Source organism: Somniosus microcephalus, chromosome 1 (assembly GCF_052327205.1).
Source record: "Somniosus microcephalus isolate GS21.2 chromosome 1, FLI_Smic_1.0, whole genome shotgun sequence".
NCBI lineage: Eukaryota > Metazoa > Chordata > Chondrichthyes > Squaliformes > Somniosidae > Somniosus > Somniosus microcephalus.
In genome coordinates this window covers 422,726,086-422,739,350 of record NC_140987.1, presented here as the reverse complement: position 1 = coordinate 422,739,350, position 13,265 = coordinate 422,726,086, and the positions used below count along the sequence as shown (strand labels likewise).

Here is a 13,265-nt window from a genome sequence, read left to right as displayed (position 1 = left end):
GCTGGTAACAGCATAAGGATAAGGCTTTAGGAAAGGTGGGGTGGGGTGGGAGGACAAGGAAGGAGCAGGATGGTTAGGTGCAGGAGGATTAAAGGGCAAGAGTGAATTTACCTGGTTAGAGCAGTAGCTCTAAGAGACAGGCTAAATTAGCTAAACATCGCAATTGTGTTCCAGATTTCAGACTACATACGAGTAATACCGTAAAAGATCATGTAGCACATTAAACAAAAACATTTCACTTACTTTAAAAACAAATTCTTTGAGTTGCTTACATTAACTGGAGGAATGTGACATGTTGAAAATACCAGTGAACTGGACCATCATGGAATTGAACTTTTAAGCAATAATCCTCTACAATCTTGTGTGATTTTTAGTTACTGCAGTAATGCCAATTTATACAAATCTTCACCATAACTGAAAAGTTAACATTCCAGATCAACAGCAGAATTTGCCAGCACTTCGATTTCCTTCAAGCTTTTTTTTCTTCCCCCACCCCAATTTTCTCTGTGGAGCTCCTTAAATATTCATTTCATGGAATAACTTGCCTAGAGCTTAAACTCAGGTCTCCATCTCTTCAATGTGTTTGCGATCCAGAACCACAGACCAAAACTACAATCAAGACTGATGATTCTCTCCCCAATCATTTCCTTGAGTACTAACAGAAAATGCTAAAAATGTACAGAGTGGTCAACTACTGATAGATTAATGTTGCAAATGTGATCCTTTATTAGAACTGACCAGTTCCAATGAAGGATCTATAAGCGCAAACATTAACTTGTCTTTCTTTTTCAGGTGCTGACGGACCTGCTGCCCACTTCCAACATTTCTGTTTATTTCACACGACCAGCATTTGAAGTTTTCTTTTTAGCTTCTAGATTAGCCCAGCAGAGGTACATAATGATTTGATGAACCTACCTCTCAGAAGAGCAGTTTTTTTTTTGCTGTGGGGAAAGGAATCAGTTAAAGAGACTGAAGGTTTTTTTTATTTATTTTACAACTTATGGTTTACAACATGAACATTTTTTCCCCCTGTCACTTCCAAGGACTATGAAGGAGCAGAAAAACATTTTCTACAGATACTAAATCGAATACATTCACACAGGTTACATGAATTCAGGTGACAAAAACTAGTTAATTCAGAGATTAAGTACAGCTCAAGAATTCATCTGTTGCAGCTTTAGTTTGTTAACTAACATGAAAGAAAGTTGGCAAAGGAATTGGAACTCTTGAATTGGAGAATGGGGAAAAACACAAGAGATTTGCCAGATGCTGCTTAATAGTAAATTCAGTAATTTTACTGTAATTATATATAATTGCAACTCAGAAAAACTCCACTGAAGCAATTACTTTTGTAGGCTAATCAATAGGTGGCAGCTACACATCTGTGTAGTTACCACCTTTTCTCACTCCCAATGCTATTCCTCCATTTATTACCATACGCTGAGAAAATGCAAGTTTTAAATGGCATATAGCAACAAGTGCCTCACTTTGCTTTCAGCTGAGCATCACAATACTGTCACTGAATATATATATGTAATTTTAAAAAGGCACCACCAACAATGCAATTGCTGACAACTCAGAAACCATTGATGTCCTCAGACAGAGAGGGGTGTACTCTGCACAGTTGACAAATCCATCTTGGTATTGGTGCAGGTTCCAACTCTCAATGCACTTTCAAAGGCTCCAAGGTGAGCAGTGATAATTGAAGTGCAACTCAAGTAGAAAGGCTAACCCATGTTCTGCCTGTTGCCATATCCTCGTCTGTGTGTGTCCTTCCAGTCATCCTTTTCACGTGCAATCCTCGTGGCCTGTTCGTCGTCAGCCTCATCATCATTCTCTGCTTCCTGATCTTGACTTTCCTGATCACCTAGAATGAGAAAGCTTCCAAGATCAATTTAAAATCTACCAATTAGATCTCTCCACCAGGCCAACATCATTGTAGGTAAATGAACCACAAGTTGTGGTTCTGAGCTGTATAGACCTGAAAAGTTCAAAACTTTATCCCTAATCTGGGTTGAGTTATTCCTACTACTGATTGTTATAAGAGCACATGATGGGCAAATTATGAGCGGACATTAGAATAGTTGCCACATTCATGTGGCCACTTCCAGGACTTGAGCATATAATCTAAGATAACATTTCAGTACAGTACTGGGGGAGTGCTGTTGGATCAGATTTTAATCCAAGGCCCTGCCAGCCTGCTCAAAGTAGATACAAAAGATCCCATAGCATTATTTGAAGAGAAGTATTTTGAGGTGGAATCCCAGGGTCTAGGAGCCCTGACAAGGGTGTCCCAGGAATATTAGATAAGGAGAATCTAGGAACACTGGGGTAAGTCCTAGGATCTAGGGGCATCAAGGAGGAAGTTCTTAAGGAACACTGGCCACAGTATAGGATCAGGGACTGTGGTCTAGAAGTTGGAGAGCACTGAAAGGGTTCAGCAGAATCTAGGATTGGGAGGGCGGAAGTCCGAGGAGGGAGATCCTGATGTCCAGCAGAATTCATTTGGAGCGTTGCCAGAATCTGGCAGTACTGGGAACAGCAGGGCCCAACACCTTTAACGAGGGAGAGGGGCCCCAAAGAATAGCATCCAAACTGTTGTTGACTCCTTTCAAACCATCAGGCCCCATTCCCTGAATGGCAGGTACCACTATCACTACTTTCCCCATCGCCAGCTGTTCCCTATCTTTAGGGTCCTGCCCTAAAGCACCAAAGCATACATTTTCTCCTTGTTAAAAAAGATAGAAAATCATGAGCTGGATGTGTGCAATTTCCTGATGTACACACCTGACATGCGCTAGGAGCTCACTATTAGTGAGGATGTTGACTTAAACAGTCTTTAATAGACACAACTTTTACATAAACAAAAAGTTCATTGATTATGCAGTTTCCAAGTTTTTATATTAAAAAATTGTTAGACATCAAAAATAGCTCCGGAGAGATTTTTAATTGAACATATATAATCAAAAGTAATCATAGAAACTTACAGCACAGAGGGAGGCCATTCAGCCCACTGGGCCTGTGCTGGCTCTTTGAAAGAACATTCGATGGATTGCTTGGAAAATTGATTTTTTAGCCAATCAACAAAGAAATCACAATAATACGTTACTGTTCCCAATGCTGCCTCAAACACAACAGCTATTACTGTTCCCACATGGTATTACATTTTTATGTGAGAAGCAGGTGACAGAAAAGTGCAATTTTAATATATTAATGTAAATTCATCACTTGCCTGAAATAAAAGTTTTAAGAATTCAGTCAGCAGTTTCTTTCAAAGTCATTTGGAAAAAGCAAACAAACCCTTCTGCCCTTCAACTGCCACTGCTGCACAAATTGCAGGCTAGCAAATTCTGAAAACTGCACATGCTCGGTGTGCAGAGACACAAATGGAAACTATCAACTGTTGAGGTGAAAATATCTGGTTGGACCTCAAGCTTTTGAGAGGGGCTGAGGTCTTCAAGTAAAAAACAATAAAAAAGGCATTAAAATACACAAGATAATTCAATGGATATATTTAATGTTATTGTGAAATATGTAATTTTTAAATTGTTTTATAAATTTCAGCTACTGGGATTTTAAAAAAGGGCAGATGAAACTTTTTTCAGAAAGTATTTTGAGCAACTTGAGGGAACCCAGTGGCTAGATCGGAGTCACAGTGATGAGTTTATATAGGTAATGTTAGTAATGTGGACATATGAATTTATAGTGGGAAAAAATTCAAACAAAAAATGTGACAAAAGAAGTCAAGTTATGAAGACAGAAAGTGTGCATAGACATAAGATTTTTAATATATTATAGAAAGATGCAAGTTTGTGAGAAAGAAGTGACAAATGTTATTTTATTTCTATCTTTTCATCACTCATGACAATCCTTTCTTATTTGTCACAGAAACACTTTACCATTTGAAACAATATATTATACTTCTGCTAAACTGTAGATGTGTCCCCCTTTAAGCCTACAAAGTCTATTAGATGTTATGTAAACAGCAGGGTTATAGAGCGGACAAATAAGCTGTTGCAGACATCCTGTCGCTGGTTAATTTATGTACTTGGAAAATACCCGTATTATTTTATACTGGCATTTGGCAAATGTGAGATAGGAATTGCACACTAGGGGGTAGAGTTTCCATTTTGGGTGCAGTGATTCCGGCAAATGTTTCCGCGTAAACTAATTTGCATATTGCCAAACGCAAAATCTGCTATGACCTGGCGCAATCGAGCAGTGATTTATAAAGTAACTAGCTGGAGTACCCGGCGTTGCCGAGGGAAATGAAGAAACCTCTGCCATGTTTATGAAACTGTTGGGATTGAAGAACTCTTCCGAAGCACCCAGGAGGTGGTTCTTCAACTTTGTTTTTTGTTAATGGAGGGGGAAGGAGAGAGAGGAGGGGGGGAAGGAGAGAGAGAGGGGGGGAAGGAGAGAGAGAGAGAGGGGGGGGGGAAGGAGAGAGAGAGAGGGAAGGAGAGAGAGGGGGAAGGAGAGAGAGAGGGGGAAGGAGAGAGAGAGGGGGAAGGAGAGAGAGAGGGGGAAGGAGAGAGAGAGGGGGAAGGAGAGAGAGAGGGGGAAGGAGAGAGGGGGAAGGAGAGAGAGGGAAGGAGAGAGAGGGAAGGAGAGAGAGAGGGGGAAGGAGAGAGGGGGAAGGAGAGAGGGGGAAGGAGAGAGGGGGAAGGAGAGAGGGGGAAGGAGAGAGGGGGAAGGAGAGAGGGGGAAGGAGAGAGGGGGAAGGAGAGAGGGGGAAGGAGAGAGGGGGAAGGAGAGAGGGGGAAGGAGAGAGGGGGAAGGAGAGAGGGGGAAGGAGAGAGAGGGGGAAGGAGAGAGAGAGAGGGGGAAGGAGAGAGAGAGAGGGGGAAGGAGAGAGAGAGGGGGAAGGAGAGAGAGAGAGGGAAGGAGAAGGAGAGAGGGGGGGGGAGGAGAGAGGGGGGGAAGGAGAGAGGGGGGGAAGGAGAGAGGGGGGGAAGGAGAGGGGGGGGGAAGGAGAGAGGGGGGAAGGAGAGAGGGGGGAAGGAGAGAGGGGGGAAGGAGAGAGGGGGGAAGGAGAGAGGGGGGAAGGAGAGAGGGGGGAAGGAGAGAGGGGGGAAGGAGAGAGAGAGGGGGAAGGAGAGGGGAGAGGGGAAGGAGAGGGGAGAGGGGGGGAAGGAGAGGGGGGGAAGGAGAGAGAGGGGGACGGAGAGAGAGAGGGGGAAGGAGAGAGAGAGAGAGGGGGAAGGAGAGGGGAGAGGGGAAGGAGAGGGGAGAGGGGGGGGAAGGAGAGGGGGGGGAAGGAGAGAGAGGGGGACGGAGAGAGAGAGGGGGAAGGAGAGAGAGGGGGAAGGAGAGAGGGGGAAGGAGAGAGAGGGGGAAGGAGAGAGAGGGGGAAGGAGAGAGAGGGGGAAGGAGAGAGAGGGGGAAGGAGAGAGAGGGGGAAGGAGAGAGAGGGGGAAGGAGAGAGAGGGGGAAGGAGAGAGGGAGGGGGAAGGAGAGAGGGAGGGGGAAGGAGAGAGGGAGGGGGAAGGAGAGAGAGAGGGGGAAGGAGAGAGAGGGGGAAGGAGAGAGAGGGGGAAGGAGAGAGAGGGGGAAGGAGAGAGAGGGGGAAGGAGAGAGAGGGGGAAGGAGAGAGAGAGGGGGAAGGAGAGAGAGGGGGAAGGAGAGAGAGGGGGAAGGAGAGAGAGAGGGGGAAGGAGAGAGAGGGGGAAGGAGAGAGAGGGGGAAGGAGAGAGGGGGGGAAGGAGAGAGGGGGGGAAGGAGAGAGGGGGGGAAGGAGAGAGGGGGGGAAGGAGAGAGGGGGGGAAGGAGAGAGGGGGGGAAGGAGAGAGGGGGGGAAGGAGAGAGGGGGGGGAAGGAGAGGGGGGGAAGGAGAGGGGGGGGAAGGAGAGAGGGGGAAGGAGAGAGGGGGAAGGAGAGAGGGGGGGAAGGAGAGAGGGGGGGGAAGGAGAGAGGGGGGGAAGGAGAGAGGGGGGGAAGGAGAGAGGGGGGAAGGAGAGAGGGGGGAAGGAGAGAGGGGGGGAAGGAGAGAGGGGGGGAAGGAGAGAGGGGGGGAAGGAGAGAGGGGGGGAAGGAGAGAGGGGGGGGAAGGGGAGAAGGGGGGAAGGAGAGGGGGGGGGAAGGAGAGAGGGGGGGAAGGAGAGAGAGGGGGAAGGAGAGAGAGGGGGAAGGAAGGTGAGGAGGGGGGGGAAGGAGCTTGGCCCTAAACAGAAAATACAACATAGCTGATTACCTGATCATGGTAAAGGATAACAAACTGAGAAGAACCTTGACAAGGTACAGACTTAGCGAACATAGCCTAGCGATCGAAAAAGGCAGACACAGGCTGCCAAGAGAAGACAGGATATGCTCTCACTGCAGTCAGGGAGTAGTGGAGACAGAGATGCACTTCCTCACAGCCTGTGGAAAATATCAGGGCATCAGGGAGAATTTCTACCAAAAATTCTCACAAATATGCCCTGAATTCAGAAATCTGAATGACAACCAAAAACTCCCATTCCTACTGGGAGAGGAGAGAAGATGTGTAACACGGGCGGCACACTATGTTACAGCTTGCCATGAACAGAGGGACAACCAGTAAACTAAGAAAAGAATATATATAAACAATGCGAATGTATATTTATACACTCAGGGATATACCTGTTTATACACTGTATGAATAGAACTGCGTTTATGTGCTCAACCATAAATGTATTTTGATGCTTTGGCAACATAAGATGTAACTTATCATGCCAATAAAGCGATTTGAATTGTGAATTGTGAAGGGGAGGGGGGGGGGGGGGAAGGAGAAGGGGGGAAGGAGAGAGAGGGGGAGAGAGAGCCAGACAGAGTGAATACACACGCTGAAGATGGGCTGCTGAATTTTTAGTGTTTAAAGTGGGGGAAAAAAAGGTTCATTTCAAGTTTTAAAAGGTTTTAAAGTTAAATTTAGTTCTAGTTAAGTTAGTTTAGTTTGTTTAGTTAAGTTTAAGTTTAGTTTAGTCTAGATTAAGTAAGGAAGGAAAAGACCACCAAAGGAAAAAAACCCAGAGGAAATTAGAAAAAAAAAGCCAAAGAAAAAAAAGAAATAAGGGAAAAAAAAAATATACAAACCAAAGAACAGCGGCCGCACGGGGCCACAGCAGCAGCAGAAGCGAGGTGACTCGGCCGCATCGGGAACCGAGGCGCGAAGGCCGCACGGAGACGCAGCGGCTGCCGGAGCGAGGAGACTCGGGGAGGCCGCTTCGGGAAACGAGGCGAATCGGGGAGGCCGCACGGAGACGCAGCGGCAGCCGGAACGAGGTGACTCGGGGAGCCCGAGCGGCGAACGAGACACGGCCCGATCGGCGGCCGCAGTCCAGCACCCGAGCGACGGCCGCAGTCCAGCACCCGAGCGACGACCGCAGTCCAGCACCCGAACGGCGAACGAGGCACAGCCCGAGCGGCGGCTGGGATAGAAAGCCCGGGAAAGGCCCGAGGAGCCAGGCCCAGAGACCTCTGAGGCGAAGGGGAGCAACCAGAAGGCTTCCAGAAGCAAACCAAGACTGTGAGTACAGGGCCCAGGGAGGGAGACTGAAGCCAGGGAAAGGCCCGAGGAGCCAGGCTGAGACAGAGGCACAGAGACCTCTGAGGGGGAGGGGAACAGCCCGAAGGCACCGGGAAACAGCGGCTCACAGACCCAGACCTGAGAAGGGTGAACCCAGAAGCCGAGGCCCAGGGACCACGGGGTCGGAGAGGGGGACCGGGAAAGTTCGCGAACAGGGAGAGGGAAACACCAAACCCGGGGCCCCAGAAAAGCTTATTCTAAGATCAACAATACTTTACCAAAAATGAGCGAATCAGAAGATCCACAACAGCCCCGCTTCCAGATTCCCCCCAACACCGCAAAAAAAGCTATAAAAGCGATCAAGCATGAGCAGATGAGAGAAAAACCAGAAACACTTTTTGCTGACTGTTACAACAATGGGACAAAAAGTAACCTCATTTTCTACTCAGATCAGCCAGTGGCTTGGATCACAGCAATAAAATCACACTATACCAATGTTAAGCTAGAAAATACCGCAAATGGGTCCATAATGAAAATTAACACACCAGGAGACAGTTCAACTACGACGGTCAACGCGTACAATACCGGAACAATATTAGTGCAAGGCAACCTCGACAAATTTGCAACAGCCTTCAGGACACTGAAAAAATTAACTAAGGGGGGAAGGAACAGCCCCAGAGTGGCCCGCACTCCCCCCAACATTGACAACTTACCAGGAGAAAATCTGCCTGGTCAGGAGGTGAACGAGCCACACAGTTCAAACCAGACACTAACCCCGGGGAACCACAGCCACACGATACAACTGACAAACCCCAGCATAACTACCAGGGAGGAAGCCACACATAGTCCCCCTACCATTCCCAGCTCACCAAGAGAAGAGCAGCATAGCCAGGAAGTGAGTGAGCCCTCCAGGGCCGACCAGCCTAGCCAGGAAGTGAGTGAGCCTTCCAGGGCCGACCAGACACATACCCCGGGATCACACAGCCAGATACAACCAAAAGATAAATTTAATCAATTAGAGATCGAGATGGTTAAACTTAGAGAGGACTTCCTCAAAATGAATGACTATCAAAATCAGGAGAGGGAGAGACACAAGAGAGAGCTGAAGCTACTTGAGAACCAGGTGAATCTACTTAGGAATCAGGTGAAAGAGCTGCAGGAAAAAGAAGAGAGCCATAGAGGAGAGATAACACCATTAGACCAGCAACCAGAGGCTAGAGATAAGACAAGACAGAGCCGGACGGAACGGCTGCACTCCCACACGGAACAAAAGCAACAGACACACAATACAAGGGGTGCCACACAGACCGACCAGCATACTGATTCGCAATCTTCCCCCACCACCGTGGAACCACAAGCGGGCCGCTCACAAGAGGTACGCACACACCAGACACCCCAGCCCAGCACACACACTATGAGTCCAAGCGAAAGCCACCAGACAGTAAACACAAACAAGGCTGACGTCGTAATACTCATAGACTCAAATGGGAAATTTCTATGGGAGAAAAAGCTATTCCCTAGAAGTAAAGTAGAAAAGATCTGGTGCCCAACAACAAACAGAGCCATGGGATGGCTGACCAAAGCCAGATTAGGCTCCCCCCAACACATAATAATATACACGGGCACAAATGACCTAAAGACCCAACAGAAAGAAGTAGCAACATCACTCAGAGCAATGATTAGGAAAGCAAGCAGTACATTTCCAAACACTAGAATCACTGTTTCCACAATATTGCCGAGAACAGACTTCAACAACAACACAATTCATGAGATAAATGCCAGCATAGCAAGAGACTGCGAATCAAACCACAACGTACACCTGGCCCAACACCCCACCCTCGATGAGGAATGTCTTTACGACCACGTCCACATCCAAAGGCAAAGAATATCGATCTTTGCTAAAGCCCTGAAGGACGTCGCTTTTAACCGGGTCCATACCCAGACTCCAAGAGGACCCCCCCCCGACCACCAGAGATCAGCGGGGTACATATCAGGAACACTACAAGGACCACCAACACACCAACCGAGACCAGAGAGGATCCCCATGCAAAACAACATCAGACCTGCACCACTCCTGTCCCACAGGGGAATAGGACTGCTCCCAGCCAGACAGAGGGAGAGATGCACAGGACGTACGCAATACCTCAGACAGAAACAATCCATTAAGAGACAATAAGCAGATGTGCAGCAGCATCTACTTCCGCCTTATGGATCAAGGACTAATTAATAGAAAGAACTGTAACCAAATTGTATTAACTTTTGTAGACAACTGATGTGATCTTTTTTTTCCCACACTTAGACACGACAAACACGTACCACTCTTTAACCTATCATAGTAAAAGATCAAACTTAACATGAAATCCTTATATATTTCGACCTGGAATATCCAAGGTCTACGCTCTTCACTGCGAGAAGTGAAAAGTAGGACCCCAGAGTTCATAGATGAAACTAAAGACCTAGATATTATCATTTTACAGGAAACTTGGTATAAAGGAAAAGGACACACTGGCTGTCCCCAAGGGTACACTGAGCTAGTGGTCCCCTCCAATAAATTACCAAGTGTAACCCAAGGCAGAGACTCCGGAGGCATACTGATCTGGTTTAAAACAGAACTTAAGAATTACATCAAATTTATAAAAAAGGGCGAAAACCATATGTGGCTCAAACTTGAGAGGGAGATTATCTCAAACACCCAAGATGTTTACATTTGCGCACTTTATATCCCTCCAATCGATTCCCCGTACTTTAAAGAGGACACCTTCTCCAACATGGAGGGGGAAATTATCCAATACCAGGCCCAGGGGAACGTGTTGATCTGTGGGGACCTCAATTCAAGAACGGGCGAAGAACCAGACTTCACCAATAATCAGGGAAACAATTACGTTTTCGGGAATAACCACTGACATCCCTTCCCTTCCATACAGGCATAACTGCGACAAGCAGTCAAATACCAATGGAAAACAGCTACTACAGCTCTGTCGAAACCTGGGTCTGTACATTGTCAATGGTAGGTTCATAGGAGACCTCCTAGGAAGATCGACCTATTGCTCACCTCTTGGCTGCAGCACAGTAGACTATATGATTACAGACTTAGACCCATCCTCTTTCAGAGCATTCACAGTCAAACCACAAACAACACTGTCAGATCACAGTCAAATTACTATGTTCCTCAAAAAGACAGAAACAAACAACATAGAAACACAACCCAGTAAACTGTACAACACCAAAAAATCGTACAGATGGGCCAAAAACGACACGGAAAAATACCAGAAAACAATTAGCAATGCATCAACTCAAGCTCTCTTAGACACCTTTCTGGATAACATATACACTCACAATAAAGAAGGCGTAAACCGGGCAGTTAGTAAACTAAACAATATTTTTGATAATTTGGCAACAAATGCAAACTTGAAAGCTCGCAAGAACAAACCCAAAACAAAAAACTATGAAAAATGGTTTGACCGAGATTGCCATAACATGAGGAAAAAACTTAGAAAAATATCAAACCAAAAACACAGACATCCAGAAAACGAGGAACTACGCCTTACTTATTGTCAGACACTAACACAATACAGAAACACACTCAGAACCAAAAAAGAGCAATATATTAAGAATACACTCAGCTCCATGGAGGAATCCATAGATTCCAATTGTTTCTGGGAAAACTTGAAAACACTACACAAAAAACAACACGACGATTTGGCCATTCAAAATGGGGACACATGGGTAAACCACTTTGAAAAATTATACCAGAAAAACACACTAAGACCAGAGCAACACCAAATATGCAAAAAACTGGAAAAGCTAGAAATGGCCATAAAAGATAACCAAAACCCGCTGGACGCCATAATAACAGAAAAAGAACTTCTTGAAAAACTCAAGGACCTGCGACCAGGAAAAGCCTGCGGGACAGACGGCATACTAAACGAGATGATTAAACACACAGACAACAAAATGAAACTGGCTATCCTAAAACTCTTCAACTTGGTTCTGAGTGTCGGTTATTTCCCTGATATCTGGAACAAAGGACTCATAACGCCCATATACAAAAGTGGGGACAAAATCGACCCAAACAACTATCGAGGCATTTGTGTAAACAGTAACCTGGGGAAGGTATTCTGTAGCATCATAAACAAAAGACTTATAAACTTCCTTGAGGAGCACAATGTCTTGAGTAAAAGCCAAATTGGATTCCTGCCAAACTATAGAACATCCGATCATATCTCCACCCTACAGACCCTAATTGACAAACACGTTCACCATAACAAAAGCAAAATCTACGCATGCTTTGTAGATTTCCAGAAGGCTTTCGACTCCATCTGGCATGACGGTTTATTCCTGAAACTTATCGAAAGTGGGGTAGGAGGGAAAACATATGATGTAATTAAATCAATGTATACAAACAACAAATGTGCAGTTAAAATTGGAGACAAACAAACAAAATACTTCCCACAGGGGCGGGGGGTGACGCAGGGCTCGCCAATCTCACCGACACTCTTTAATATTTACATAAATGGATTGGCAAAACTACTTGAACAATCTACAGCACCCGGCCTCACCCTATATGAATCCAAGGTTAAATTCCTCCTCTATGCAGACGACCTGGTTCTGCTGTCACCTACTAAAGAGGGGCTACAGCAAAACCTGGACCTGCTGGAGTCGTACTGCCAGACTTGGGCCCTGACAATAAATCCCCAAAAAACCAAAGTCCTTGTGTTCCAGCAAAGATCCAAACATCAGGGACCCAAAATAAATTTCACAGTAGGAACAACCAAAATTGAACAAACCACTAACTACACATACTTGGGCTTAAAAATCAGTTCTACGGGAAACTTCAAACTGGCTGTGAATGAACTGAAAGAGAAAGCAAGAAGGGCTTTCTATGCCATCAAAAAATCAATCCAAATAGAAATCCCAATTAGCATTTGGCTCAAAATTTTCAAATCAGTAATTGAACCAATTGCACTCTATGGCAGTGAGGTATGGGGACCGCTAACTCAACAAGAATTTGCAAAATGGGACAAACACCCAATTGAGATCCTACATGCAGAATTCTGTAAAAGTATCCTCCGGACTCAAAGGAAAACAGTAAACAATGCATGCAGGGCGGAACTAGGCCAATATCCATTAATAATCACTATCCAAAAAAGAGCCACCAAATTTTGGAATCACCTACAAATGAGCAATCCCCAATGCTATCACTACGACGCCCTGAAATGCCAAGAGCTGACCATAAAGAAGAATACCCTCAGTCAACTAGTCCTGGGACTCAGTGAAGTAACTACTAACAATACTAACAATAACCAGCCCCAGGACAGTGACAGGGTAACACAAAGAATTCGACCCAACACAATCGTCGCTAAGCAAAAGGAAAAATATCTGTCATATTGGGCAGAAACAACAAAAACCCAAAGCAAACTCAATTGCTGCTTGGCCCTAAACAGACAATACAACATAGCTGATTACCTGACCATGGTAAAGGATAACAAACTGAGAAGAACCTTGACAAGGTACAGACTTAGCGAACATAGCCTAGCGATCGAAAAAGGCAGACACAGGCAGACCAGGCTGCCAAGAGAGGACAGGATATGCTCGCACTGCAGTCAGGGAGTGGTGGAGACAGAGATGCACTTCCTCACAGCTTGTGGAAAATATCAGGGCATCAGGGAGAATTTCTACCAAAAATTCTCACAAATATGCCCTGATTTCAGAAATCTGAATGACAACCAAAAACTCCCATTCCTACTGGGAGAGGAGAGAAGCTGTATAACACTGGCGG

General features: G+C 45.8%; 2 protein-coding genes across 2 annotated transcripts in view; one reads left to right on the top strand and one right to left on the bottom strand.

Moving 5' to 3' along the window:
• The window catches only part of LOC147125237 (serpin H1-like), a 30,939-nt gene extending 27,682 nt beyond the window's left edge, over nt 1–3,257 (top strand). The window contains exon 7 of the mRNA XM_085999784.1: nt 793–3,257. Coding sequence (XP_085855910.1) covers nt 793–854 — 62 coding nt within the window. The 3' untranslated portion in view covers nt 855–3,257. The remainder of the gene's footprint in view (nt 1–792) is intronic.
• Nucleotides 966–13,265, bottom strand: part of igbp1 (immunoglobulin (CD79A) binding protein 1) — a 35,895-nt gene continuing 23,595 nt past the window's right edge. Inside the window, exon 6 of the mRNA XM_085999797.1 lies at nt 966–1,867. Within this exon, the coding sequence (XP_085855923.1) occupies nt 1,728–1,867 (140 nt within the window). The 3' untranslated portion in view covers nt 966–1,727. The remainder of the gene's footprint in view (nt 1,868–13,265) is intronic.